The 27,681-nt window shown below is 57.5% G+C and overlaps 4 protein-coding genes across 19 annotated transcripts; 2 read left to right on the top strand and 2 right to left on the bottom strand.

Annotated features, from left to right (window-relative positions):
• Positions 1-858: 858 nt before the first annotated feature.
• On the top strand, positions 859-3,009 carry GPR62 (G protein-coupled receptor 62). Its single transcript, XM_010365047.2, has one exon. The coding sequence runs from the start codon at positions 1,158-1,160 to the stop codon at positions 2,247-2,249; it is 1,092 nt and encodes a 363-aa protein (XP_010363349.1). The 5' UTR covers positions 859-1,157; the 3' UTR covers positions 2,250-3,009.
• On the bottom strand, positions 2,962-13,054 carry PCBP4 (poly(rC) binding protein 4). 12 transcript variants are annotated; one of them, XM_030933119.1, is made up of 14 exons: positions 12,882-13,041; positions 7,271-7,616; positions 6,681-6,825; positions 6,531-6,554; positions 6,389-6,421; positions 6,052-6,168; positions 5,717-5,848; positions 5,424-5,552; positions 5,104-5,178; positions 4,891-4,935; positions 4,753-4,816; positions 4,572-4,624; positions 4,315-4,484; positions 2,962-3,853 (listed from the first exon to the last, which is right to left on the bottom strand). In XM_030933119.1, the coding sequence occupies exons 2-14, from the start codon at positions 7,273-7,275 to the stop codon at positions 3,565-3,567; spliced, it is 1,281 nt and encodes a 426-aa protein (XP_030788979.1). In that variant the 5' UTR covers positions 7,276-7,616; positions 12,882-13,041; the 3' UTR covers positions 2,962-3,564. The 12 variants fall into 12 exon arrangements, with proteins under 12 accessions (XP_030788979.1, XP_030789363.1, XP_030789096.1 ...); XM_030933503.1 differs by having other exon boundaries at positions 2,962-3,656; XM_030933236.1 differs by having other exon boundaries at positions 7,469-7,616.
• Positions 13,055-14,071: 1,017 nt separating this feature from the next.
• Positions 14,072-20,213, bottom strand: ABHD14B (abhydrolase domain containing 14B). 2 transcript variants are annotated; one of them, XM_010365043.1, is made up of 4 exons: positions 19,542-20,213; positions 17,025-17,456; positions 15,500-15,741; positions 14,072-15,169 (listed from the first exon to the last, which is right to left on the bottom strand). In XM_010365043.1, exons 2-4 carry the CDS (start codon positions 17,233-17,235, stop codon positions 14,990-14,992), a joined length of 633 nt encoding a protein of 210 aa, XP_010363345.1. In that variant the 5' UTR covers positions 17,236-17,456; positions 19,542-20,213; the 3' UTR covers positions 14,072-14,989. The 2 variants fall into 2 exon arrangements, with proteins under 2 accessions (XP_010363345.1, XP_010363344.1); XM_010365042.1 differs by having other exon boundaries at positions 17,025-17,262.
• ABHD14A (abhydrolase domain containing 14A) lies at positions 19,266-27,440 on the top strand. 4 transcript variants are annotated; one of them, XM_010365045.2, is made up of 5 exons: positions 19,266-19,482; positions 23,768-23,979; positions 24,154-24,269; positions 26,631-26,866; positions 27,074-27,440. In XM_010365045.2, exons 1-5 carry the CDS (start codon positions 19,429-19,431, stop codon positions 27,254-27,256), a joined length of 801 nt encoding a protein of 266 aa, XP_010363347.1. In that variant the 5' UTR covers positions 19,266-19,428; the 3' UTR covers positions 27,257-27,440. The 4 variants fall into 4 exon arrangements, with proteins under 4 accessions (XP_010363347.1, XP_010363346.1, XP_030789528.1 ...); XM_010365044.2 differs by lacking the exon at positions 19,266-19,482 and adding an exon at positions 20,319-20,786 and having other exon boundaries at positions 27,074-27,436; XM_010365046.2 differs by lacking the exon at positions 19,266-19,482 and adding an exon at positions 21,258-21,289.
• Positions 27,441-27,681: the final 241 nt, after the last annotated feature.

Raw genomic sequence — 27,681 nt, 5'->3', positions numbered from 1 at the left:
GGAACCCTGCCATTCACTGATTAGTCAGGACTGGGTTTTGTGCTTAATCAGGAAAATGGAGGGTGAGGATCTTGTTCACCCAAACTTCCTGTCCTGAGAACTGGGGAGGGGTGGTTTCCTAAAGAAAATTCAGGGTGTTTAGCCAGGTGTGGTGGTTCGTGCCTGTAGTGCCAGGTACTTGGGAGGCTGAGGTGGGAGGATCGTTTGAGCCTGGGAGGCAGAGATTACAGTGAGCCAAGATTGTGCCACTGCACTCCAGCCTGGGCAACAGAGACCCTGTCTCAAAAAAAAAAAAAAAAAAAAAAGGGAAGAAAAAGAAGATTCAGAGTGCTTTTACCAGAAGGGCACCTGTTAGGGCCTCCTCTCACTTATCCCACACAGTATCATGGAGAACCTATTCTGTGTGAAGTTAATATTAGCTGAGCACCTACTATGTGCCATGTCCTATGCTTTTCTCTTACTTTTCCAGCCTCCTTTCTTTCCGAGAGAACTAGCCCTCTTAGGGGGCCAGGGCATGCCTAAGGGTCCTCCGGTTTCAGCTTTTGTCTCACTGGTACCTCAGTTTCCCTTTAATATGAGAGCAAAATGCTGTGATTACCCCCACTGATGAGGATGGGGGAAGACAGAAAATGGGGGGCCACTTCTCACCACTGAGAAAGGTAGAGCAGGCTCTGGGTGACTCCAAAGCTCACACTCTAACCTTCTGAAGTCTAAGCTCCAGGTCTGTGCCTGCTCTGTCCTCCACCCTGCCACCCTAGAGGCACCCCCAGGCACTTCCACAGCAGAGCCTCCAGCCTTCAGCTGGCAGCTGCTAGGACCCAGGGGGCTGGCGCCAGGCCCTGCCCTCCCTTGCCAGCCCTGTGTGGCAACATCAGAGTGACAGCCAGTACCATCTCCGACAGGGGCTGAGTTGCTGGAGCTGGGCTGGGGCAGGGGAGAAAGACAGCAGACTCATCCTTGCACCCCTCCATGGGCCTGGCCAAGCCCCCAAGAGGATGGCAGCCTGGGCGTCGGAGCCACCTCCTGGGCAGCCAATGAGGTGAGGGGCCGGAAGAGCAAGGGACAAGAGGAGCAGGGGACAGGTGATGGAAATCCTGCCGCTGTAGGCTCCATTCTGCCATCTACATCCCAGTGCAAGGTGAAGCCTGAGAGCCCAAATGGCCAACTCCACAGGGCTGAACGCCTCAGAAGTCGCAGGCTCGGTGGGGTTGATCCTGGCAGCTGTCGTGGAGGTGGGGGCACTGCTAGGCAATGGCGCGCTGCTGGTAGTGGTGCTGCGCACGCCGGGACTGCGCGACGCGCTCTACCTGGCGCACCTGTGCGTTGTGGACCTGCTGGCGGCCGCCTCCATCATGCCACTGGGCCTGCTGGCCGCACCGCCGCCCGGGCTGGGCCGCGTGCGCCTGGGCCCCGCGCCGTGCCGCGCAGCTCGCTTTCTCTCCGCCGCTCTGCTGCCGGCCTGCACGCTCGGGGTGGCCGCACTTGGTCTGGCACGCTACCGCCTCATAGTGCACCCGCTGCGGCCAGGCTCTCGGCCGCCGCCTGTGCTCGTGCTCACCGCCGTGTGGGCCGCGGCTGGGCTGCTGGGCGCGCTCTCCTTGCTCGGGCCGCCGCCCGCACCGCCCCCTGCTCCAGCTCGCTGCTCGGTCCTGGCTGGGGGCCTCGGGCCCTTCCGGCCGCTCTGGGCCCTGCTGGCCTTCGCACTGCCCGCCCTCCTGCTGCTCGGCGCCTACGGCGGCATCTTCGTGGTGGCGCGTCGCGCTGCCCTGAGGCCCCCACGGCCGGCGCGCGGGTCCCGACTCCGCTCGGACTCTCTGGATAGCCGCCTTTCCATCTTGCCGCCCCTCCGGCCTCGCCTGCCCGGGGGCAAGGCGGCCCTGGCCCCAGCGCTAGCCGTGGGCCAGTTTGCAGCCTGCTGGCTGCCTTATGGCTGCGCGTGCCTGGCGCCCGCAGCGCGGGCCGCGGAAGCCGAGGCGGCTGTCACCTGGGTCGCCTACTCGGCCTTCGCGGCTCACCCCTTCCTGTATGGGCTGCTGCAGCGCCCCGTGCGCTTGGCACTGGGCCGCCTCTCTCGCCGTGCACTGCCTGGACCTCTGCGGGCCTGCACTCCGCAAGCCTGGCACCCGCGGGCACTCTTGCAGTGCCTCCAGAGACCCTCAGAGGGCCCTGCCGTAGGCCCTTCTGAGGCTCCAGAACAGACCCCCGAGTTGGCAGGAGGGCGGAGCCCCAGTATACCAGGGGCCACCTGAGAGTTCTCTCTCCTGAGCAGAAGGAGGGTGGTTTCCGTGGGGGCTCATCCAGCCCCTGCACAGGTCACAGCAGGTGCCCTGCTGGACATCTGGCTCTGGAACAGGAGGAGAAAGGGTATCTGCAGGCTTTTGAGGCCCACGGACTTCTGAGAGCCAGGAATCCTGGGGTCTGGGCCCAACACTGCATAGCATTGTGCACAGGCCGACCCTTCCTTAGGCCTCAGCTTTCCCATCTGCACCCTGCAGCATCTCTAAGGGCCCCTCCAGCATAGGTGGTTTGTGAAACTCACAGGTGGTCCCCACGCCAAGGTGGGCAGGTGTTACAGAGAAGAGGGCCCTAAGGGCTCACAACCAAAGTGATCCGCCAAGCAGGACAGTATCTGCGTTACAGCCACAGCAGGAAGAACCACTGGAGAGACACTCGGAACGACTTCCCTGACATCTGCACCAAGGAGAGTCTGGACAAAGCTACTGAAACTCCTCCATCTGCTTCTAAAATGCCCAGAAGACAACTGGACCAGTTTGGTGTTAGAAGTAGGAGGCTGGACGACTTCATCCCCAAAGGGTCCTGAAGGACCAGAACTGGCGTGTGGAAGGGGCGGAGGCCTAATTGAGGTTGGTGGATTCACACATGGGGGTCGTCCTCCAGGACCTCAGCTGCACCCATTTTCTGGAGGTTTTGCTGCCCACAACACCAGTATTTCACAACTTTCTGGTCGCTGAGAATATTTATTCAAAAACAGGGATTGAAAAAACTGTACAGAGTGTCTGCTGCTGAGAACTGGGCCCCTGCCCCATGCCACTCCCCCAGCTACCTGGCAGTGCCCCCTCTTTAGGGTGCCCCCTGATAAGCCCAGCCAGTTCATTCCAGTCAAAAGGGTATCAGTGGAAGCAGCAAGAAATCTGCAGGTGGTGGGGAGAGAAGCCTGGCCCCAGCTACCCCCCGGGCCCTCCTCCCTGACTCCCAAAAGGATGCAGTAGGCTAGGAAGCCCTAAGGGATGGGGAGTGTGTGAGTGACACCCCCCATGGTGGGGGCACTAGGGAGTCTCCTGGCTGCTCCCTGTATCCAAGCACAGAGCTGAAGAGGTACGTCCCCTGCCCTGGGGCTGCCGCAGCTCAGACCCCTGGGCCAGAAACTGCCCCCACTCTGAGAGAAGGAACTCCCATAGACGGAGGCAGGGTAGGGGGTGCATCCATGCGTCTGGGCGTTAGCGGCGTTTAGGACCCCAGGGTGGAGTCTCCTTGGGCGGGCAGGGTGCGGAGGCAGCCCCCTGCTGGTGGTCCTGCCTGCCCCTGCCTGTACCTCATCTGGCCTCAGTAGGGGGAGAATTTCTGCCGCTCAGCCTTCTTGCTCCCATTAGCCGCTGCCATCTTGGCAGTGTAGGCCGCCAAGCCCGGCGGCGGCCCTGGGGAAGCAGGTGGTAGAGCCAAGAAGGGCACAGGCTTGAGGCCGATGAAGTTGGAGAGGGAGATGGCATAGGGTGTGCCCAGCAGGCCTGGGGGAGCTGTGGGCAGGGCCGTCAGGGGTGGCGAGAAGGGGGCAGGCAGGTCTGCGGGGGCCGAGCCGGGCGTCCCCCCAGAGGTAGACTTGGCCGTCTCTAGACTGGAGAGAGGGATATAGAGGGGAGACGAAGGGGAAAGTGGGAGTGAGAGAGGGACAATGAGGGCAGAGATGGGCATGAGATTAGATGGAAGGCAAGAGAGAGGCAGTGAACAGAGAACAATCACATGGGGTGGATGTGTTTGAGGGGAAGATGGGAAATGTGGAAGAGGAAGGGAAAAAAGGACAAGCAGATATAGCATGAGGTGCAGGGAGAAATGGGGTTGCCAGAGACCCAGGGAAAAGAGACAGCAATGGAGAATGAGAGGTGGATATAGACGGGGGAGATGGGGCAACAGAGGGTGAATTAGGCGAAGACCATGGGGAATTGGGGTAGGGTTAGGAGAGGCAGAGGTCGGGCCCAGACAGAGAGAGGAGGCCAGCTGTCCTCTCCCCACCCCTGCCTTTCTTGGGCACATGAGAACCGTGACCTGCTCCCCTGCTGCCGCCCAGCCCACGCTCACCAGGCAGTGATGAGGTACTGGGCCAGGGCGATGGAGACCGGAGAGCCAGTGATGGTGACATGCCGCTCCCCAGCGCCCTCTGCTTGGTTCCCGATCTTGATATGTGCCCCTGACATCTGCCGGATCTCGCTGATCTTGCTGCCCTGGCGCCCGATCACACAGCCAATCAGCTAAAGGGAAGATAGAAATCAACCCTGGGTGAGGTGCAGACCCTCAGGCCCCTTACCCACCCTCCAGCCATCCCATCCCCTGCTCACGTCGTTGGGAACCAAGAACTCCTGTGAGCTGGTCTGTGTGCCGGGATCCAGTCCTGAGGGGGAGAAGAGGGATTGAGTGTGGTTCTGGACCTTTCCCACCCCACCATTTCCACTCTCCCTGGAAGGGAGGGGGGTGCCCTCTTAGGACCCTCCCCTGCCTCCTTGTGCGGGGGTGGCTCACCTGGCACCACGCTGGGTGTGGCAAAGGGGACCGCATGGCTTGAGAGCTGCTGGAGCTTGGTGACCTGTGCCAAAGAGGGGTCAGAGGTCAGAGGAGGCATGGTTCAGGAAGGGGTGCCTTGGGCTATGGGTCACTCACCTCAGCTGGGGTAACAGCCCCATACTGACCCTGGACAGAGAAGCCCTGTGGGGACAAAGTGGGTGAAAAGGGGGTTACTGTGACATTAGGGCAGTTCAGCGACAGTCACTCCTTCCCTGCTCCCTGGACTTCCGATTCCTTCTTCCATCCCCTCCTCCATCTCAATCCCCCTTCTCCAGTAATGTGTCCCACTGCTCCTGTTATTCCCCTCACCTGGTTGGCAGAGAGAAGGACAGTACCTAGGGAGAGGCTTGGATGGTAGGGGATAGTGGCTCCTTTGGGTGGGGACTGGAAGGCATAAAACAGGGAGGCTCTGTCAGGACCTTCTCAGACTCCAGTAACCTCCCCAACTGCCCAGTGGCCTCAGGCCCCCACCATGACCCCCAGGGAAATGCACATGATCCCCGGAGCTCATCATCCATCCCTGCAGCCCTGCCCTGCTCCACCTGTGGCACAGGCATAGGGTTTGGGGTGCCCGACAAGGCAGACCCAGGGCCCATCTCCTGCCCCCACTCCCTGCCCCAGGGCAGCACCTCCAGGATAACAGCGCAGATCTGGCGCACACACAGGATGATGGCATCAGGCACCCCAGACACCGTAACAGCTCGCTCTGTGGAGTTGGGGAGCAGGTCCCCTGCCACCTGTACCTGGGCACCTGTAGTCTGCAAACAGAGAACAGGGGCCACTTCTGGCTGCTCCCATAACCCAGAAAAGGGCTGCCTAGGCTCAGAGCTATCTAGTCAGGAGGACGCCATAAGCCCAACACCCCTCTTGCAACTGCTCCCTTGCCCCGGACTCCCTGTGTGCGGTATCCCTCTCCCCTCACCTCTCGGATCTCCTTGATCTTGGTGCCAGCCTTCCCAATCAGTGAGCCACACTGACTGGCAGGGATGACAAGGCGCAGGGTCACTGGAGGCCTGGAGACATTTCCACCATTTGCAGGAGCAGCACAAAGGTCCTGACAGGGAGATAGTGGGTTGGCCATGCTCGTCCCTGCTACATCCGCCCAGGGGTCAGGAGGGTACCCTTTCCCCAGTCCCACTTCAAGGGAACACTGCCCTGGGCTTGACCTCCCCTCCCACCCATAGCCACTATCTGAAGTCGGAGTTGCGTTCCTCCTAGGGAACCACTCTTGGTCTCCTGCCCTGGCCAGCCACGGACCTCATCCAGTTTGAAAGCAATCATGGAGACTGCATGGAAGACAGCCGCTGTAGACCCGGTGATGGTGGTGATGCGTTCGGGGCAGGAGCCCTCGGAGATGGTGATCCGGGCACTGCTCTGCAGATACAGAATGAGCGCCGGGCAGCGGGGCATCTTCCCTGCTCCCTTGCCAGAACTTGTCTGCCTGCCCCACTCACCAAGCCCCAGGCAAGGCTCAAAACTGCCACCCTCTGGGGCACTCACTGGTCAGCCCAGGAGTGGTTCAGGGAGAAAGTGGGGCAGGGATCTCCCCTCCACATCAAGTGCCCTGGGCTCCTCCCCCAGACTCCATCCTCACCTGCTCCCGGATTCGCTTTACAGTCTCGCCCTTCTGTGGGAGAAAAAAAACAGAATCGCTCTTAACTTAGAGGTCACAGCCTCCTTCCCTGGGCTGAAGCCTCAGCTGGAGGGGGATGTACAGAGCAGAGCTGGGCACCTACCTTCCCGATGATGCTGCCCACTTCCTGCGGACAAGACAAGAGTCGTCAGATGGGTGCCAGTGCCCAGGCCCAGCCCCTCCCCATTGGGATAGCCAGTGAAACCCAGCCCAGCCCAGCCTCACCTCGCCTTGCCCTCCACCTCCCACTCACCTTCCCATGCATCAGCATCCGCAGCGTGAGGGTGATGCTGAGCTCTGGCTCCTCCTCCAGTCCCCCATCCGAGCCGCTCATTCTGTCAGGCGAGGCTGGGGCCACAGCGACCTGCAAATGTGTCCACGCTGCAACCTGGCCGGCTCTGGGAGGGGCAGTCAAAGAGGGGTTCGAGAGGAGCCCAGTTCACCCTGTCCCTGCCCTTACATGGGGACCCCAGAGCTAGGCTAATCAAACTCCCAGAGGAAAGAGACTGCATGGACCTGGAGTGCCACACATTCCTCTGACCAGGTGCTTATGTGTGTCTCACGAGCTGTGCAAGCCTGGGGAGCCATTCAACCCTCTGAGCCTCAGCTTCCCCATCTGTAGAAGGGGGATACAAATTCCCATCTCCAAAGAGTGATGAGAATTAAAACAATAAGCACATATATGGTAGGTACCTAGTCTTTCCCTTACCCTGAGACACTAAAATAAATAATTAACTAGGAAGCCTATAGGAGTCCAGAGAGGAGAGCCTCCTCCCTGACCTCTTGGAAGAGGGAACCTCTGTGGATTGGGCCTTGAAGGTGGAGCTCAGGCTGAAAGCTTACTCCATAAGAGAGGCACTTGCGTCCAGCAGCCAGAACCTCTACTGGATGGAGCACAGAAGAGCAGCTGGGGAGGAAGCTGGAGCAGCCATGGGAAGTCTTGAAGCGAGGGAGGCCTCGGGTGTGGTCAGGTCTTGCCCCTGCCTGGTAAAGGCTTGAGGCAGGGGTTGAGGGGGGAATTGAGGCATACCTCCCACCTACCAGAAGTCACTAGGGCAGAGGCTCATTACAGACACCTCTGGGCAGGGTTCATTCAGCACTGGGCTGCAGTGGGTGGGGCACAGCATGTCAGGGGACTGCCAGTTCTGCACGTTGGTTTCCAATCTCTCTCCTGTGTGCTGGAAATGGCCTTGGGAACAGGAGGTAAGAAGTGTCCAGGCTGGCCACATTCCCAGCCTGGAACACTTTCTACTGTACCAGAAACAAGTCACCTGGGCTCTGAGTCTCAATTTCCTCACTCATGAAGTGGAGGGAATACCTCTCCCTGGGATTGCGTGATGGGTAAGAAAAGGATTTGGTGGGCTGCGGGAATGTCAAGGCCATTAACTGATGGAGAAAGGTGGAGCCTGAGATTAGCTGCTGGGATTAGCTCAGCAGTCGGCCCTCCCCACCCGACCCTTTTTCATGCCCCAACTTAATCCTGAACCTTAATCCTGCTTGGAAATCCCTCTCCTTAGGCGTCTGTCTCCTGCCAAGGCTCAGCCTTGATGGGGAGCTCACTGGGGGACCAGAACCCTATGGGGAACACAGGGAGTGGGACTAACTGGTGCTAAGTCTGGGCCAAGACCAAGCCCTAACACTGCAAATTCCTCATGACCAGAAGGGTGTGGGGTGAAGGATGAGTGTGCTGGGCTTGGAACACTCCAGAAGTCTCTGGGCGCCTTCCTCCTCAGCCCCCTGGCCCCATCCCGACATGACAGGAAAGGGCATGGAGTTCTGTCCAGCACCCTCTTCTGAACTCCCCTTGCTAGACAGAGCTTGAGCACGGAAGGTGAAGGGGGCTCCCAGCCTGGCTCCTTCTTAGAAGCCCCAGCAAGCCACCGTATGGCATAAGGTCTTTGTTTCCTCACCTATCCAGCGGAGGTGACACCCTGCTCCCCTGGGCACAGCTGCTCCTCCTTCTATTTGAGTTCTGCCATAGGGACTCCAGAGGGTGGAGATGAGCAGTGGATGCAGGGACTGTGCTCTCCGAGCATCCTGGCCAGCGTCATGCTGGCTGCCCTTGCTAGACATTCCCCCAGCTGCCTGCACTTCCCCCATCAAAGCACTTGTGATGACGTGCTTGGTTTCTGCCTCTCTGGACAGCCAAGCCCAGGAGCCCCTTGGAGCAGGAGCCAAGGCTGCTGCCTTCTCCTTATGTCCCCAGGGCTCAGTTCAGAGCCAGGCCAGAGAAGGTGCTCAGAACATACTGAGCTCAGCTGGAACTCAGCTAACATACTGGTTAGCTGAGCAGATGAATTCACTGCACAGAAGGAGAATCTGATGCCTGGAGAGGATCAGTAACCTGCCCAAGGTCACAGAGAGGTGGGACGCGGTGGGACTAGCATTGCTAGTGTGAGGTTATCCAAAGCCCCACCTGCCTCCCCTTTCAGGCTGCTCCTGTCTGGATCTGTTAGTCCTCTTCCTGGAGGGCAGGCTCCTTCCAAAGCGGGGATTGGGCTTCAGTTGTCTCTGAGACCTTTGCCTGGCTAGTAGACAGGGATCCTATTTGGAAAGGACTGACAACTTGTCCAGGGCCTCAGTCTTAAGTTCCAAAATTTTCTGGGGTTCAAGGACCCCCTTGGGATGGTAACCAGTGGGAGACCTGACATTGTCCCCAAACCATCTCCACATGACCTCTCGTGGCTTCATGAAAAATGGGGCAGGAGGGCTGGAACATGGCCAGAACTACAGCTTTTGCCATGAAAAGATGCCTGGGTCTCCAGCAGAGACCCACCGCGCCAAGTCCAGTGGGTAACTTTGCCCAGGTCCTCACCTGACCTAGACCTTGGTTTACCCACCTGCATTGTGTTTAGGGGCTGGGGGTAGGGAGAGAGTTGCTGGTCTATCTGCGCCCTTCCTATTCTGAGAGACTCTCAAGGTCTTTCCCATCTTTAGGCAAGAACAAGGGGTTCTAACCCATGTCTTCCAAATTATTCTCCTAGGGCCCAAGGAACAAGCAGCCCCATTAGGCATCACTGGCTCCCCCTGCCCTCACCGGGGATCTAGGGAGTTATTTGTTGCTCCAGCCTGGTGGGCCCTGGGTCTTTACTGGGCCACCCACGTGGCAGCCACACAACATGCCACAGTGACCTCCAGCTCACCTCCGAGGATGCCCAGCCCCCTCTGGTCAGCATGGCTCCCTGGCAGGACACACCAAGCTCACACCAGGCCTCTGACCTCGGGCATTCCCTCCTGACTCCCAGGCCCCCTCCCCAGCCCCAGTGCCCACTTCTGTCCCTGGCTTTCTGCCACTCAGGCTGGAGGAGGTGGCGGGGGGGCGGGCGGTGACAGCTGTGTAAGCGATGGCGGCTGCCCCCTTCCTGCCCCTCCCCCCCAGCTGTCTCTCTCCCATGACAGCTGCCCAATCAAAGGGCTGGGGGCTTAGCCAGCTCCCCCCACATGCAGGGATCAAGTGTCCACCCTGCCTTTGTTCTGGAACAAGAACAATCCGGGGGAGGGGAGGGCTCCTGGGGCCAGGCGATTCAAGTAGACTGGACCGCCCCTTGGGGGATTCCCTCTGCTCTGCTGGCCAGAATGTCTGGACCAGCTAGGGCCTGTGGACCCACCTGGGCTTCACTCTCCCTCTCACATCCCCCCACATCCCCTCAGCACCCCCAGCTCTCCACCTAGCAGCCTCCTTCTCCTATTCCCACTCCCAAAGCAGCCATGCTAGCCACACCCAGCGATGCTGGGGAATGGCTCGGAGCATCCGGGGAGGCAGGGTGTGGTGAGGGTGGACCCTGGGCCTGAGCAGGTCTGCATCGAGGGCTCCTAACACTCCTGCCCAATCCTTTCTTCGGAGATGCTCACCCTCCTAACTAGCCAGGCCTTCATAAGAATTGCCCCAGCGTCCTTGGACACATGTGCCCAGCCTCTTGGCCTCCCAGCCTCTGGGGATGGCCAATCATCTGCAGTTGAGAGAGGAGGAGGGGAGTGGGGAGCCTCAGGTGAGCATCCTGGGGTCCACAAGCTCCAGCCTCTGGCTTCTTGATTCAGATCTGCCACATAGACAAAGTGCCAGGAAGGGAAAGGCAGCTCTGACAAGTTGGCAGGTGCCAGAAATGCTACAGCTTCCGTACAGCATCATTAGGCAGCCCCCAGGGATCTTCAGAACCAAGGGAAACCAAGTCAAGTCCGGGCCCAGGCTTGGCTCCAGGAGAAAGGACACAGCCTCCTCATGGTACCCATCCCCTCACTCTCTCACCTACACTGAGAAAAACCTCTAGCTTCCATTCTTCGTGCTGAAAACTGTATACTTACTCTGCTGCTCAACAGCCACCCATGGCTCCCCAGTGCCCAAAGAATAAAGCCTGAGCTCCATGGACAGACCATCAAGGACCTTCGTGATTCAGCCCCCGTCTCTCGTCTCATCTCCACCCCATCCTTCACATATGGCAGGCTGCAGAACACATGTAGCACCTCCAGCCCTTCAGGCCTTTATCCAGGCTTACCTCAGTTCAAAACACCCATCCTCTCCACTCTCTGTCAAAATCCTTCTCAAATGTCACCTCCTCTGTGAAGCCCTCCCCAGGCTTCCAAGTCAGATGTGATCACTCAGGCCTCTGTGCCCCTCAAAGATGTTGCTGCAACTCAAAGAAGTCCCCGTTGGGCATTTCTGAGCCTGTCTTTCCACTATACACAGAGCTCCAGAAAGAGGAAATTTGAGACAGGACCAGGGTCAGTGTGCAAGGAGAAGAGTTAAGGTTCATGGGGCCTGGGGACATTTGGAACCAAAGATGGGGCTGAGGGTCCCAGAGGAGTAATGAGAGTAGAGTGAGAAGATCCAGATGTGAGGGGCCAGTCACATGGGCAGAGGTAGGACCTACCTGGACAGGATGCCTGGTTCCTTTCTCAGCATCCCCAGCCCTACTCCTGCCATTTTACCAGGACTAGGAGCTCCCTAGGTATGCTGCTGGGGTGAGGGATTTGGGCTGTGCTTTAGGTTTTCAGAGGGTGGGAGCAGAATGGGTCTCCTCACACAAGAGGGGGACTGGAATAAGAGCTGGGGGGTGGAGTACGTTTCACAGAGTCGAGTTGGGCTCAGCCTGTCACAGCTGGAAAGGCTTCACCAATCACAAGAGGGGCCTGAGGCCCAGAGAGGAAGGGAAATATTTCTAAGGCTACATGGGAGGCAACTGGCAGAGCTGGAGAACCCAGGGGTCTACCTGTGCAGCTCAGAGCTCTTTCCTCAAGATGTCAGCGCCACTGGGCAATGGTGATGGAGGCTGGAGGGGCAGCAGTGATGGGAGTAGGGAGGGTGGACAGCCTGTCTGGGGACACAGGGTGGGGCAAGCCAGCCTCCTCGTGGCCTGGGCCTGCCAGGGTGTGTGGGCTGCCTGCTCCCAGCCCCCCACCCTGAGCATGCAAGAAGAACAATCCCCTTGTGTTTGGGCAGCCTGAGCCTGCATGCTGATGAAGGCTAGGGGGTGGGGGCTGGGATGGGGGTGCCCTGGAGGTTGAGGGGGCTCCAGGACCTGGGAAGGCCAGGGGATTTTTTCAGATGGGGAAAGAAGAGGGTCCCAGGTACTGGTCCTGAGGCAACAAGGGTGACCCAGGGAACAGGGAGGGCATGAGCTCAGCTCTTAGGGAGTTCATGGGTTTTAAGAGCCTTTGTGGCGGATGGCGAGCCCCTGGGGACACATGTCCTGCTGGTTCAGCACGAACATGAGCATCCTGGGCTTGGTGGGGAGAAAGGAATGCAACTGGCCCTGGGTGCATCACCTTGGAGACCACTCCCCTGGGTGCTGGGGCCGGGTGGGGCACTGGGTGCCACAGGTCTCAAGATGGCGGGCCAGGGATAGGGGAGAGAGGAGGCGGGCACCTCCCTCTCCTGGCCAGGCAGGCATGAGGGCCAGGTTGAAGTGAGTAGCAGAGCCTCCCACCCCCACCCCCCAGGACCCCAGCCAAGAAGCTAGGTCAGAACTGAAGGGCTGAAGAGCTATGGGGCAAGAGGGACCACTCTGAGCCCCCAGCTGTCATCTCCATACACCCCTGGCCTGGAAGTCTGCATCCGGCTCCCCCAAGGACTGCAGAAGATGGGAAGGGGTGTGTGCCCAGCCAGGAGCTACAGGGGAGTGGCAGATGAGGGCAGAGATGGAGCAGAACCAGAACCCAGGGTAGGAGGCAGAGAGAGGAGCAGGCCCAAAGGACAGAAACAGCGAGTGGGATGGGGGCCTCAAATCTGGGATCTAAGGTCCAGGAAGTCCCCCCCCCCCCCCCCCCGTGCGACAGCGCCTCTGGCAGACCAGCGCCCCCCACCTGTGCAGGCCTCAGCCGTGTGGGACAGGGAACGTGTTCCTCGCAGTCTCACAAACCCCGGACCCCAACCGAGGGATCCAGGCGCGGGCTCCCTGCCCCCAGGCGAACCCCCAAACTTCGCGGCCCGCCGTGCCCCGCCCGGCCCGCGCCCTACCTCGCTGGGGCTGTCCTGCGGCGGCGGCGGCGGCGGCACGGCGGCTGGGCCGCTCAGTCCCACATTGTCCCCGGGAGAGGCGGCCGCTCACAACTGCGAGTGACATCAGCTGCGAACAATGAGGGGTTTGACAGGCGCGGAGCCCGGCCGGCCCGGAGCCCGGCTCCGCGCCCCCCCCCCACCCCCCGGCCCGCCCGGCCCGGCCCCTCCCCGCCCCCTCCCCGGATCCGATTACAGAGCGGCGGGCCCGCCCCAGCCGCCCCAGTGCCGCAGCCACCCGCCCCGCCCCGCGCGCCGCGGTGCGCCCCGAGCGGCGGCCGCTTCCAGGAGGGCTCGGGCGACCCTTCCCCTGCCGCTCCCAGAGTCCCGCGGGTTGGGGGTAGGGCCGTCCGGCCTGAAGCGCGGTCCCCAGCCATGGCCTTCCCCGTGCCGCCCGCCCTGCGCCGGGCTCCGAGCCCCCTCCGCTCCCGCCAGGCCAGTCCTTCCGGCCCGGGCCGCCCGCCCGGCGCCTCTGCCGAGCCCCCTGCACCCCCATCCCCGCCTCGGCCCCGCCAGCCCCGGCTCCGCCTCGCTCCCGGCCCGGGGCCCTCCGAGCTCGCGCTGGGACCCCGCGCCCCGCCTAGTTCCTAGATCTGCTCGCTGCGCGCCATCCTCCACTCGGGCTCGCGCCCACCAAGACCCGCTCCCCTCAGCCACCCACAGCTGCACTGCCCGGCCCTCGTCCGCGCAGGGCAGGCTGGAGGAGGGGCCTGAGAGCTGTGTGGCCCTGTGCACCCGGTCCTGTGATAACCCCAAATCTACCCCCGGAATTCCTTTTGGGGCTAGGGTAGCAAGGAACGGGCTCCGTTGAGTCTTTTACTGGAGAAGGGATACTAGTGGGGGAGACGCTGAACTGTTCTCAAGTCCCCTGGGCACCCCCCGGCCTCGGGGGAGCAACTATTCCTCCCCCTCTCCTCCATAATCGGCTCAGCCTGGTCCCACTGACCTCCACCTCCCCCCACAGCTGAGTCTCTTGGCACCTGGGTATGTGTGGGTGGGGAGGGGAATCCAATCTCCCTTCCTCTCCATCTGGCCTGGTGGACAAAGGGCAGGGGGACCATCTGGTCCCGCCGGGGTGGGGGAGGGGCTCACAGTGTTGGTCCCAGGGGTGGGGGAGGGGCGACGCTCTTTAGAAGCAGCAGCCAGTGGGGTCTAATTGCATCACTTTATTTCACCGACCTCCACTCTGGCTCCCACCCCCAAAGCCTCACAGCAGGAAACAAGCTTGGCTGAGATGCCTCAGGCCTGGTAACCTCGGAGGTATAGAGCACCCAGAAGGAAGGGTAAAAGCAGGGGGGCAAAGCGGTGGCCCTCCCTTTCTGGGGGTCACTTCTGAGCTGGGGCCCGCTGAAACCTGTGTCCAAAGTAGCTTTCAGGGCTGGCCACACCCTAAGCCTTGCAAAAGGGCCTCCTGCAAGGGCTGGCCCCATGGGGTCCCCACTTTCCCAGCCAGTGAGGTTAGCATGGTTAGGAGTCCACATGTGCAAGTGCTTGTGTGAAGGATCATGTATGCACGTGTGTATATGCAAAGCTGTACATGACAATGTGCTTGCCAGTCCAGAGTTCCATGTACCTATGCAGTTGCCCTCAAGCGAAGGGTCATATTTAGGAACAAGGATGGCTCTAAACATGTAAGTGTGCATGTGGGCATGTATGTATCTGGGGCCTAACGGGGTGGGGAAGTGGGTGTTGGGGGAAGGGCTGGCCTTCAGGGCATTTGCAGAAGGAGGAGAGGGTGGGAGGGAAAGGCTGGGCAAAGCAGAGGAAGGAGCGAAAGCCAGGCAGGAAAGTGGAAGAACAGGAGAAGCTCAGGTAATGGATTACCCTCCACCGGATTATGTTCCTTGATTCCTGAGGGTTTTTTCTCTTGATTTTACCCCCTCAGCCTATCACTGCAAGAGAAAGAGGCAGAAAAGACAAACAGACCACAAAAAACAAGAACCCAGACAGACATATAGACAGACGCACCTGTTGCATGTGCATGAGGCAGAGCCCGTGAGAGAAGAGAGAGCGCGCCAGAGAGAGCTCAGAGCAGGCAGGCAGCCCACCCCCTGCAGCAGTGCTGGGCTTCACTGGAGCCCCTGCAGGAAGTCCAGCAGCCCTGTATGCCACTCCTCTGGTTTGTCCAGGTAACAGGGGTGCCCCGCCCCCTTCATGATCAGCACCCTGTGGTTGGGCAGCTGCTTCAGGTGCTCAAAGCTGGACTGACCCATGGGGTCCTGGTCTCCATATACAATCAGAGCCGGAGTCTGAGAGGAAGGATGGGGCAGTCAACAGGGACCTGCCATAGCATCCCCAGCCCTCCCCACCACTTCAGTCTCTCCCTGGGACCACCCCATATAAGGGAGAGAGACAAGCTGTCCCAGTGGGTGGGGGCACATATTGGTGTCTGCCCCAGAACACAGTTTAGCACAGGGCTTGGCACAGTAGTCTGCTGAGTAAACCAAAATGGTGGAGTTGGGTGGTCAGTTCCTCCCAGAAGACACCCCTTGGTTACCCAGCCCCCAGATAAGGAAGGCCCAGGGATGCACCCTTCCTTGTTCCTGGCAGGGACACCTCAGCTTCCCACACAAGGGTACCTTCACACTGGCATAGTTGGCAGCATTGATTTTGTCAGTGCAGATGGGGGCCACTGGCACATAGCCGCGTAGCTGGGAGCCAGGGGCCGTGAGGAAGGGCAGGGAGTACATGCCACTCAGTGATGGGCTGATCACAACCGGGGGGCCCAGCTCCAAGGCATCCACCACAGCCGCCAGGAAGCTGCCAGGGGCCAGCTCCCCAATAGGGGCAGGGGCTGCTGCTTCCTTGGAGTGCCCCAGACCTGCAGGGATTCAGGTGTGGAAGAGATAAGACAAGGGCAGTGAATGGTAAAACAAGGGAGATGGTTGCTCTCTCCAGGAAGCCCTCCTAGGTCAGTTTCTCTGTGGCCAGGTTCCTATAACACCCAGTGTGCCCACGTTTATGCCTACAGTAGCCTCACTCTATCCTATCTGTGCCAAGCATGAGGCACTTCTCTCCATGTCTGTGCCTGTCTCCCCAGCAGTAAGTGTCCTGAAGAGAATCAGACTCTGAAGCCCAACAAGTCTGGGTCCAGAACCCAATTCTGCATTTATTATCTATGTGACCTTGGGTAGGTCCCCCTCAGCCTTCTCTCAGCTGCTCAGTTTCCCCATCTGTTAAAGGGGGATAACAAAAGTATCTGCCATTTAAGATTGTTGTGAAAATTAACTGCGTGAAAGGCACGTGGCCTTGGATTGGGACAGGAGAGGCTCCTGAAGGACAGCAGCTGAGGGGCAGATTCTGCAGCTCCTCCTCCGGTCATTCAGGCTTCACCAACAAGATTAGCTCCAGACCTTCACCCTGAAGCTCAAGACAACCCATCATTAGAACCAATCCTGCCTGGGCTGGAGGCTCGCCCTTGAGCCCTGAAACCATACCATCCCTGGCCTGAGGGGGTGGGACCACTCATGCTGCTCCTTTCACACCTGGCACCAAGGGTTGGGACCCAGCCGTCTGGGTTATGACAGGCAGTCTGGGCACTGATCCCACCTCCCTAGAACCCAGCTCAGGGCTTTGCATGTGGGATCACAACTGGGGGCCTGGCCACCCACCAGGCCCTGCCTTGTCCCCCAAGGCTCCAGAAGACTCAGATCTCACTCCTTAGGGCTTCCAAAAGCCTATGGTTATGACTCAGTCAAAATACTTTACTTCCAATTGGCTGAGCACCAATTACTCTGTGTCAGGTACTAGCCACATACTCACATGGATTATCTCATTCCATTCTCATTAGAGCCAGCCCCAAACATAAGTGTGGTTATCTCTCACTGCAGATGAGGAAACAGAGGCTCAGAGACACTGAGACACTGCCCAGGTAACAGTGAGGAGCAGCTGGGCGGTGAGGACCACATCTGGATCAAGACTGCTCAGAGGCCCTTGCAGTGTGCTTGACCAAACGCTGTCAAGTTCAGGGCCCAGCCTGGCTGGGTCCTCCAGATCCCACCGCCCCCACCTCTGGAGTGGGGAGGGGCTACATGTTATAGGAACCTGTCCCTGTCCCTGATGAGAACTCCCCAACCCCTGCCCAGAAGCCTGCCCCTTAAGTACCTGGCAGGTCAATGGCCACAGCCTGGTAGCCAGCCTGGGCCAGCCTGTGCAGTGTACCCAGGTTCTGCCAGGTCTCAGAGGAGAAGCGAATACCATGCAGTAGCAGTACAGAGAAGTGAGCTTGCCCACTGCTGGGTCGGGCCTCTCGGAAGAAGAGGGCCTGGCCCTGCACCTGGATGGTGCCCTGGCGCTGCTCCACGCTTGCCGCCATGCCTGCCGCTGCTGGCTGGTGAAGGGCCTGTGGTCGAAAGCCACAATGATGAGGGGCCACAGAACACCCTGCTCAGGGTGGTGGTCCCACAGGAGCCGCAAGGAAGCCTCCAGTTGGCTTCCAGAACTTTAGGAACATGCTTTGGGGTCAGGAGGACATAGGTGTTATTTCTGCCTCTGCCATTCACTTTAGTGTGTAACCTTGGGCCTCAGCTTCTTGATCTGAAATATGGGAAAATAAAGCCAACCTCAATAATTAGGAATTTAATTAAAAGTTTAAGAAAAATTATCGGCTAGGCATGGTGGCTCACGCCTGTAATCCCAGCACTTTAAGGCGGGTGGATCACCTGAGGTCAGGAGTTCGAGAGCACTCTGGCCAACATGGTGGAACCCCATCCCTACTAAAAAAATAAATAAATAAATAATAAGCCAGGTGTGGTGGTGCGTGCCTGTGGTCCCAGCTACTCAGGAGGCCGAGGCAGGAGAATCACTTGAACCCGGGAGGCAGAGGTTGCAGTGAGCCAAGATCGCACCACTGTGCTCCAGCCTGGGCGACAGAGTGAGACTCGGTCTCAAAACAAAAAACAGAAAGAGCCAGCTGATGGTCACATGTCATTGCCATTAGGCCAGTGCCGTGGCACACGCCTGTAATCCCAGCACTTTGGGAGGCCGAGGTGGGCAGATCATCTGAGGTCAGGAGTTCGAGACCAGCCTGATGAATATGGAGAAAGAAACCCCATCTCTACTAAAAATACAAAATTAGCCAGCTGTGGTGGCGCACGCCTGTACTTCCAGCTACTAAGGAGGCTGAGGCAGTAGAATTGCTTGAACCCAGGAGGTGGAGGTACAGTGAGCCGAGAACACGCCATTGCACTCCAGACTGGACAGCAACAGCTAGACTCCATCTCAAAAAAAAAAAAAAAAAAAAAAAAAAAAAAAAAAAAAACCAGAAAAATTATCAGTGGGGGTGCCTGCTATAAAAACTGAGCATGTGGTGGGGTTCCATTACGATTGCTGTTCTTATTCTCATTGTTATTATCCTTTTCTATAAATAGGGATAATTCAGTAGTACTAGCTCATAGGTGGTTGATAGGATTAAATAAGGCCATGCATGTACTATGCCTAGCACGTAGTGCTCAGTGCTCAATTAAGTTACAGGTCATGAGTTGGCAATGCAGGCCAGAGGGAGCCTAAACTGGGGTAAAAAGCCCATTTTATTTTATTTATTTATTTATTTATTTATTTGAGACGGAGTTTCACTCTTGTTGCCCAGGCTGGAGTGCAGTGGCATGATCTCGGCTCACTGCAACCTCCACCTCCCGGATTCAAGCAATTCTCCTGCCTCAGCCTCCCAAGTAGCTGGGTTTACAGGTGCTCATCGCCACTCCCGGCTTTTTTTTTTTTTTTTTTTTTTTCTTGAGAGGGAGTATAGCTCTGTCGCCCAGGCTGGAGTGCAGTGGCGCATCTCCGCTCACTGCAAGCCCCGCCTCCTGGGTTCACGCCATTCTCCGGCCTCAGCCTCCCGCCTGGCTGGGACTACAGGAGCCTGCCACCACACCCGGCTACTTCTTTGTATTTTTTTTAGTAGCGACGGGGTTTCACCGTGTTAGCCAGGATGGTCTCGATCTCCTGACCTCGTGATCCGCCTGCCTTGGCCTCCCAAAGTGCTGGGATTACAGGCGTGAGCCACTGCACCTGGCCTAATTTTTGTATTTTTTGGTAGAAACAGGGTTTCGTCATGTTGGCCGGGCTGGTCTGGAACTCCTGACCTCAAGCGATCCGCCCATCTTGGCCTCCCAAAGTGCCGGGATTACAGGCGTGAGCCACCGCGCCGGGACTAAAAGCCCATTTTCTTTTTTTTTTTTTTTTTTTAAGAGAAGTTGTCTCGCTCTGTCGCCCACGTTGGAGTGCAGTGGCGCAATCATGGCTCACTGCAGCCTTGACCTTCCTGAGCTCAAGTGATTCTCCCGGCATTCACCCCCAGTAGTTGGAACCACAGGCGCGCACCTCCACACCGGAAAGCCCATTTTCTAGAGGCGGAAACCGAAGAGCCCAGTGGGAAAGGCGACGCGCCGGGGACGTGGGGTGCTCAACGCGCTGCCACCTGGGGCCCAACGCGTTGACCTCGCGGTCAGGTTGCTTCCGCGGACCACGGTTCTGGCTCGCTAGGTGTGGCAGGGAGCACGGGGAGGGAATGGTGGCAACCCCCAAGGAGGGGACCCAGGGATCCGAAAAACGAAGACTTGGGGTAGGTGGGGTTGGGTTTTGACTGGAGAGAAGAAAGGGTCAGGAGCGCAGGGTGGGTACCTGGGGAGCTGTGTGGACTCGCGCAGACTGGAAGCAGACGCGTACTGGCGGTGAATTAGACCCGGCGGAGGAATGGTGGGAGAAGAGGCCGGTCCCCATCCAGCAGGGGCGGGGACTGGGCCGTGCTCCGGGGCGCCCTCTTGTGGTCACAAGCTCGCAGGGTCCATAGGCTCCGCTCAACTCGTTCTTCTCACAGCTGCGTCAGTTTCCCCAAGCCACTTGGTCCCACATGACCCAAACGCGGTACTGAGCACGGTTTTGAACTCCTCAGCGACCTGCCCCACATGGACATGGAGCAGTCTGAGGAGGAAAGTTCCTTCGGGATCGCATCCTTGCTGCTCTCTTCCGGCTCCCCATCCCCCTTATCCCCAGCCAGAACTGCCCAGGGCGAGTTGTTGGCCTGGCACGGAGTTGAGGCGGGACAGGTTTGAGTGCGAGGCTCCGCCAGTGTCCAACCAAGTGGCCTTGATCGTTTTCCCAATGCCTCCGAACCTGTTTCCTTCCTGTAGAGCGGGTCATATGTTGCCAACCTCTGCAGAGTAGCAATAAAGAGTAAACGCCACGCTCTGCACAGCCTCCCAGTGCTGGGCCTGGTAGCCACGCGGAGCCTTGGGCCTGGGACAGCCCAGACGTTGGTAACGCATCACCAACCAGGGTAGCCGCCATGAGTAGATGTGAAGGAGCCCAGGGCCGGTCCAGGCTCTGACCGTGGGTGTGCGTCGGGGAGGTGTTGGGGTGGAGTGGATATGAGTCAGGAAAGTGGCTGGGCCAAGACCTGGAGCTGCTGCATAACAATATCTGACATTTACACAATGAGGCTTCTGCTCCGGACACTGTTCTGAGGCTTGACCCGTCCTTAAGAACCTAGAACAACCCTGTGCTGTGGGTTTTATCCTTAACTCCATTATACAGGCCAGAGAACAGAGCGAGAGTGGAGATGTTCCACTCGGAAGAAGCCACATGGCTCTCCGCCATCCTTCAAGCCAAAAACAATTCCGAAATCTGGGCAGGGGGCGGGCCAGAGAGCATTTGGGCTCTGCTCCCAGCACCCCCTTCGCGCAGACGACTCGGTAACTGGGCTGCAGGCCCGCGGCTGCGGAGTGCGCAGGCGCGCCTAGGTGGCCGCGGTCCTGGCCTTCTAGAGCCGGAGCGGCCCGCTGAGCTGCGGAGGCAGCCATGGTCGGGGCGCTGTGCGGCTGCTGGTTCCGCCTGGGCGGGGCCCGCCCGCTCATCCCGTTCGGCCCGGTGAGTCTCCCCGGGTACGGAGGCCGGCCGGTGGCCCGGGGGCGGGCCATCTTTACCCCGCCCCTTGCCCCGGGGCAGAGTCCCGCGGAAGAAGCAGACGCTAGGGCCGCCAGTGTGCGTGTGCGCGCGTGTTGTCTGTGTGCGCGGGTTGTGTGTGTGCACGTAGGGTCTGCGTGTGTTCTTGGGGGTCTGGGTGTATGTGTACGCTCATGTGTCTGCGTGGTGTCCGTCAGTGTGTTTCTGCGCGCTTATATTGGTGGGGGGAGTGTGTTCGTTGATGTCTGCCTGCTTGTGTCGGCCTATGTCTTCCTAGTGTATTTCTGTGTGCGTGTGATTTTTTTTTTTTTTTTTTTTTTTTTGAGACGGAGTCTCGCTCTGTCGCCCAGGCTGGAGTGCAGTGGCCGGATCTCAGCTCGCTGGAACCTCCGCCTCCCGGGTTTACGCCATTCTCCTGCCTCAGCCTCCCGAGTAGCTGGGACTACAGGCGCCCACCACCTCGACCGGTTAGCTTTTTGTATTTTTTAGTAGAGACGGGGTTTCACCGTGTTAGCCAGGATGGTCTCGATCTCCTGACCTCGTGATCCACCCGTCTTGGCCTCCCAAAGTGCTGGGATTACAGGCTTGAGCCACCGCGCCCGGCCGTGTGCGTGTGATTTTAAGGGTATATGTCTACCTGTCTGCGTGTGTGCATTTCTGAGGGTTTGTGTGTGTGTGTCTGCTTTCCTATGCATGTGCCTTTCTTGTGTGAGTGTGTAGTTTTACGGTTGTGTGTATGACCGTGCTTGAGTATGAGGATCAGCCTGTGGTTTTGAAAGCGTGCACCTCCATCAGTCTCTCTGGCTTCCTGATGCCTGAGTGCGTGCGTGATTTAGAGAATACCATTACTAAATGGAAGGGATTGATTGCACACGGGCCAGTGTGTGTGCAAGGAGGCTGCATGTACATGCAGGGAATAGCTTGTGCAAAAGAAAAGCGTGTGGGGGCAAGATTTGTATTTGTGCTTGTGTGCACCTGTGTATTATTGTCAACGCATATTCCAGTGACCCAACACGGGCACAGTTTACCCTGCCCCTCGCATATCCCCCCAGGCGGCCGGCTGCAGGTCGGCTACAGTTGTCTAGTACTGCGAACACCCTGGGTTGCCAAGGCAACAGCCTAAGCCCCACCCTTCCCTACTTGGAGAGGCGCGGGGGCGCCCCGAGTGGACTACAAGGAACGGTCCCTCGCGCCCGGTGGGAACCTGGGCTAACGCCCTGTTAGAGACGTGCGTCTGAGGTTGTTCGTGGTCTCGAAGAAAAGAGGAATGCGGTCTTCCTCCACTAGGTCCTGGTTTTCCAGAAACAGCAGAAAGGCTGCTGCTGTGGCCCACAAACTGCCCCACTCCGAAGCCTGGGGATGCAGGCTCAGGAAACATTCCTAAAACATCCCAGAAGGATGAATAGGACCCAAGACGGGCCCCGGCTCCTAGCTCGGGCAGACGCCCAATTGGCACTCAACAAAGATGTGCTGGCCGGGCGCAGTGGCTCACACCTGTAATCTCAGCACTCTGGGAGGCCGAGGTGGGTGGATCACGAGGTCAGGAGTTTGAGAACAGCCTGAACAACATGGTGAAACCCGGTTTCTACTAAAAAATAGAAAACTTAGCCGGGCGCGGTGGCGAGCGCCTGTAATCCCAGCTATTCGGGAGGCTGAGGCAGGAGAATCGCTTGAACCCGGGAGACGGAGGTTGCAGTGAGCCGAGATTGTGCCACTGCACTCCAGCCTGGGTGACAGAGCAAGACTCCGTCTCAGAAACATAAAAATAAATAAAGATATGTTTGCTGGACTCCGGGAAGGAAGCAGGCGTGCTCATCCTAGGCCCAAGAAATGGCAGGAACAGCCCTGATCCAGTCCACGGTATTATCTAAATCTCACAGGAAGCTTAGGAGGGCAGCCACGAGGTTATCCCATTTTACTGACAAACTGAAGACACGAGGCCAGGAAGTGGCAGTCTCAAAGGCCTGCCCAATTTGAGTCCTGGGTCCTAACGGCTGTCCTCTGGGGTGGCAGAGACCCCAGACTGGAGGAGTCCACAAAGCAGGTCATTTGGCCAGAAGCTGTCTGTGTATGGGATGGGGAGTAGCATTCATCTCTCCAACCTCGACGCTGTGTTTTTCATTTCTGGGTGTACCATGCTCCTCCCTGGCCCTGCAGCCCCTCCCTCCTCAGCATTTTCCTCTATTACAGACATTCACTGTGAGCCTCGTCATAACAGCTGGGTTAGACCGTTAGTTATAATGCGATTGTAAAACGTATTCTGATTTTAGCAGTATTAAATGCAGCGAGATTAAAAGAACCATTTCCAAACATGCCTTTAAGTGGGAGGTCCCTTTGCACGCAGTCTTTCTCCTTTGATGGCCCTCACCGCTTTTTCCACCTGCAAGGCTCCAGTTCATCCATCACCTCCCAGCTCCACGGGTTCCTCCTTGGCAAACCAAGTGTGGCCTGGTAGTTAGTTAGAAGCCCATTCCTAGGTTCAAACCCCAATTCCCCCACTTGCTACTTGGCACTTTGGGCAAGAGAATGTACCTCTCTGAGCCTCCATTTCCTCACCTGTAAGAGACCTGTAATCACATCTGCTCCCCAGCGTTCTTGGTGGAAAAGAACGTTGTATATAAAGTGCCACACTCAGGGCCTGCTGTCATAAGCGCTTGATGAACGGAAGTGGTTTCAGTTGATCTCATGATGGTGGCGGTCACTGAGCATGCTGTGTGCCAGAGGACACCTCAGATGCACCTCCTCACACTGAGGTATCTGAGCATTTGCCCTGGCATGTGGAGTAGTTGAGCATGAACCCCCAGAACTTTGCCCATAGCAAGGGAAAGGGCAAGGGCTATAGCTCTTCCTCTGCTGGGGACTCTGGGTGGGTTTTTGGGATAGGATCCAGGGGTCCTTGTAGGGGCTCGGTCCCAGCCTCTTTTCCCTCTCCTCTCTTCCTCCAGACTGTGGTACAGACCTCCATGAGCCGGTCCCAGGTAGCCCTGCTGGGCCTGGGTCTGCTGCTCATCTTCCTACTGTATGTGGGGCTGCCAGGCCCCCCAGAGCAGAATTCCTGGCTCTGGGGAGACCCCAATGTCACTGTCCTGGCTGGTCTTACTCCTGGCAACTCCCCCATCTTTTATCGCGAGGTGCTCCCACTCAACCGGGCACACAGGTAGGTGCTGCCCCAAGGGTCTAGTGGAGGGACTAGGCCCAAGGGGAGTCCCTGTGTGGGACCTCCATTATACTCAGGGTGCTCAGGGCCTGGGAGGGCAATGGGAGAAGCCTAGGAATAAAGAAAGGCTGGCTACACCAGGTCCCCAGGATACACATTCCCATGTGCCTGCAGGGTGGAGGTGGTGCTGCTTCATGGAAAGGCCTTTAACTCTCACACGTGGGAGCAGCTGGGCACACTGCAGCTACTGTCACAGAGGGGCTACCGGGCCGTGGCCCTTGACCTTCCAGGTGAGCACCCCCACCCCTTTGTCTAGGGAAGCCCTAAGGTGTGGCTGGGGGGCAACTGGACCCTAGTGTCTGGACAAGCAGTGGCAGGTCACAACATGAGGAGGCACCATGAAAAAGTCTGTGTTTTCATTTTCTACCACGAAAACTAGTGTGAATTCTAGGTCACGGAGCAAATAAAAACTCTTCACAAGCAGTGTACTTTCTTTTTTTATTTTATTTATATATATTTTTTGAGACAGAGTCTCGCTTTTTCACCCAGGCTATAGTACAATGGCGCAATCTCAGCTCACTGCAACTTCCGCCTCCTGGGTTCAAGCGATTCTCCTGCCTTAGCTTCCCAAGTAGCTGGGATTACAGGTGCCTGCCACCACACCCGGCTAATTTTTCTATTTTTAGTGGAGATAGGGTTTCACCATGCTGGCCAAGCTGGTCTTGAACTCCCGACCTCAGGTGATTTGCCCACCTCAGCCTCCCAAAGTGCTGGGATTACAGGCGTGAGCCACTGTGCCCGGCCAAGCAGTGTACTTTCTATGACAAACTATATAGGTTTTGTGTTTTTAAGTACACAAATGATTTATGCTATCATTCTTGTCATTAAAAAAATTTAAAAATGTCATCGAATCATAGAGGATAAAAAAAAAACTAAAAAATAGCGAAGCTCTCAGAGACCGGTGCCCCATTTCTCTCCCTCTCTAAGAAGTTTAGGGGATGCCACACCCTCTTCTGGGCATTCCCACACATAAAGATGCAGACAATATAGAGAATTGTCTGGTGAGGGCTGTAAACATGATTGGTGTCTTGCCTGCTTAGCACATCCATCTGCAGCTTGGTTTTCTCTCCCTACATCATGTCTCAAAGATCATGCCGGTCCCTGCAAACCTCCCTCTCTATTGTTAACCCTGCAGTGTGTCCCACAGAAGGGATGGACAGGCTTTATCCAGCCATTCTTCTACTGGCGGAATGTTCAAGCAATGTAGTAGCTAAAGCATCCTTGGACATGCTTCTTTGAACATGTAAGCAATAATTTCTCTAGGGTAGCTACTGAGGACAATTGATGGGCCAAAGGACGTGGTTTTTTTTTTTTTTTTTTTTTTCTTAGACGGAGTCTTGCTCTGTCTCCCTGGCTGGAGCGCAGTGCCTCGTACTCGGCTCACTGCAACCTCCACCTCCTGGGTTCAAGTGATTCTCCTACCTCAGACTTCCAAGTAGTTGGAATTACATGCGCGCACCACCACGCCCAGCTAATTTTTGTATTTTTAGTAGAGACAGGGTTTCACCATGTTGATCAGGCTGGTCTCAAACTCCTGACCTCATGATCCACCCGCCTTGGCTTCCTAAAATGCTGGGATTACAGGCATGAGCCACCGCGCTCAGCCGCCAGGCCATGCACTTTTAAATTTAGATAACTACTACATCATCCTCCAAAAACACTGTATGGATTTATCTTCTCATCTGTCATGTATGAAAGTGCACATTTCCCCACGTCTCCCCCAACACTGGGTGTTATTTCAGTCTTTTTCATTTTGCTAATATTAGATGAATGAAAGATACGCTTTTCTTTTTCCTTTTTTTTTTTTTTTTTCTGAGACAGAGTCTCACTCTGTCACCCAGGCTGCAGTGCAGTGGCACCATCTTGGCTTACCGCAACCTCAGCCTCCTGGGCTCCAGCAATCCTCCTGCCTCAGCCTCAAGAAGCTGGGATTTCAGGCGCCTGCCACCACACCCAGCTAATTTTTGTGGGTTTTTTTTAGTACAGACAGAGTTTCTCCATGTTCGCCAGGCTGGTCTCGAACTCCTGACCTCAGGGGATCTGCCTACCTCAGCCTCCCAAAGTGCTGGGATTACAGGCGTGAGCCACCACACCCGGCCAAGATATGCTTTTCTTTTCTTTTTTTTTTTTTTTTGAGACGGAGTCTCGCTCTATCGCCCAGGCTGGAGTGCAGTGGCGCTATCTCGGCTCACTGCAAACTCCGCCTCCCGGGTTTACACCATTCTCCTGCCTCAGCCTCCCGAGTAGCTGGGACTACAGATGCCCGCCACCTTGCCCGGCTAGTTTTTTTGTATTTTTTAGTAGAGACGGGGTTTCACCGTGTTAGCCAGGATGGTCTCGATCTCCTGACCTCGTGATCCACCCGTCTCGGCCTCCCAAAGTGCTGGGATTACAGGCTTGAGCCACCGCGCCTGGCCTTCAAGATATGCTTTTCTAACAGGCATATTACATTGCCAGAAAATAGCTTCTGGGCAGTTTTAGGTAGTGTGTGCCAGTGCCACTGGTCCCCAACTTTTTCCCCCACTGTGGTGGGCAGGAAGTCTTGTGCTCTTTCCCATTGCCCCTCAGCTGGTACCTGCTGCTGTTCCTAGGTTTTGGGAACTCGGCACCTTCAAAGGAGGCAAGCACAGAAGCAGGGCGGGCAGCATTGCTGGAGCGGGCGCTGCGGGACCTGGAGGTACAGAATGCCGTGTTGGTGAGCCCCTCGCTGAGTGGCCACTATGCCCTGCCCTTCCTGATGCGAGGCCACCACCAGCTACATGGATTCGTGCCCATTGCACCCACCTCCACTCAGAACTACACCCAGGAACAATTCTGGGCTGTGAAGGTACTGGGAGAAGGATCTCAGAGGCCCTGGCACCCTGTCTCTGGCTTGGGGGGGTTCAAGACTCAAGTCTTACTTGGCAGGACATGGCCTTATCCCTGATCTTGGAAGGAAGAGTTGGATGGTGTTGGGGAAGGCTTCCTAGGAAGTGGCTTGGGGGTCAGAAACTCATCAGGCCCCAAGATCACAGCCCCCTGCCTTGCCCTGCAGACTCCAACCCTTATCCTGTATGGAGAGCTGGACCACATCCTGGCTCCAGAGTCACTGCGGCAGCTCCGCCACCTGCCCAACCACTCTGTGGTGAAGCTACGCAATGCGGGCCATGCCTGCTACCTCCACAAGCCGCAAGACTTCCACCTTGTCCTGCTTGCCTTCCTTGACCATCTACCTTGAACTAACCCACTCCCAGGTCCCGACCTGGCCTGAGCTTGGACAGTCTGGACCACCACCCTCCCCTGACCAGGGAGACAACCTCTGGGATTGGAGGCCAGAGGCCAGAGGGTCAGACCCAGCCAGGACTTCTCATTTCATCTCACAGACACAATAAAAAAGCGTATTTGTCCTGCCTGGGAAGTGACAGGTTCCATTTCCTGGTGTGCCGTGGGAGAGACGGGAGTGGGAGGCAAGTCTGGGACTACTTTGGGCCTGGGAGCTGGAGGGGATGCTCCAATAGTCTGCGAAGGCTAAGAGTGCGCCACTTCCTAAGTGCCTGGCCTCACCACTCTGTGCCTGAGTTTCCTCATCTGTAAAACGGGTATGATGGCAGTGCCTAGGTTGGAGGGTGGTTACAGGACTGAATGAGTCTGGATAACTGAGTA

The sequence above is a fragment of the Rhinopithecus roxellana genome, chromosome 1, assembly GCF_007565055.1.
Source record: "Rhinopithecus roxellana isolate Shanxi Qingling chromosome 1, ASM756505v1, whole genome shotgun sequence".
Taxonomy (NCBI): Eukaryota; Metazoa; Chordata; class Mammalia; order Primates; family Cercopithecidae; genus Rhinopithecus; species Rhinopithecus roxellana.
Note: the sequence above shows the minus strand (reverse complement) of the source record. Positions and strands in the feature narration are given on the sequence as shown.

Coding starts and splice junctions, on each gene's coding strand:
- GPR62 (XM_010365047.2), top strand. CDS start 1,158: ATGGCCAACTCCACAGGGCTGAACGCCTCAGAAGTCGCAGGCTCGGTG.
- PCBP4 (XM_030933119.1), bottom strand. Junction 6,169..6,388: donor TAAAGCGAATCCGGGAGCAG/GTGAGGATGGAG, acceptor CTGTATCTGCAG/AGCAGTGCCCGGATCACCAT. Junction 5,849..6,051: donor TTGCTTTCAAACTGGATGAG/GTCCGTGGCTGG, acceptor TCTCCCTGTCAG/GACCTTTGTGCTGCTCCTGC.
- ABHD14B (XM_010365042.1), bottom strand. CDS start 19,640: ATGGGGACCGGCCTCTTCTCCCACCATTCCTCCGCCGGGTCTAATTCA. Junction 17,263..19,541: donor GAGTCCACACAGCTCCCCAG/GTACCCACCCTG, acceptor TTTCGACCACAG/GCCCTTCACCAGCCAGCAGC. Junction 15,170..15,499: donor CCAACTATGCCAGTGTGAAG/GTACCCTTGTGT, acceptor CCTTCCTCTCAG/ACTCCGGCTCTGATTGTATA.
- ABHD14A (XM_030933668.1), top strand. CDS start 20,479: ATGTTCCACTCGGAAGAAGCCACATGGCTCTCCGCCATCCTTCAAGCC. Junction 20,787..24,153: donor CGCTCATCCCGTTCGGCCCG/GTGAGTCTCCCC, acceptor ATGTGCCTGCAG/GGTGGAGGTGGTGCTGCTTC. Junction 26,867..27,073: donor AACAATTCTGGGCTGTGAAG/GTACTGGGAGAA, acceptor CTTGCCCTGCAG/ACTCCAACCCTTATCCTGTA.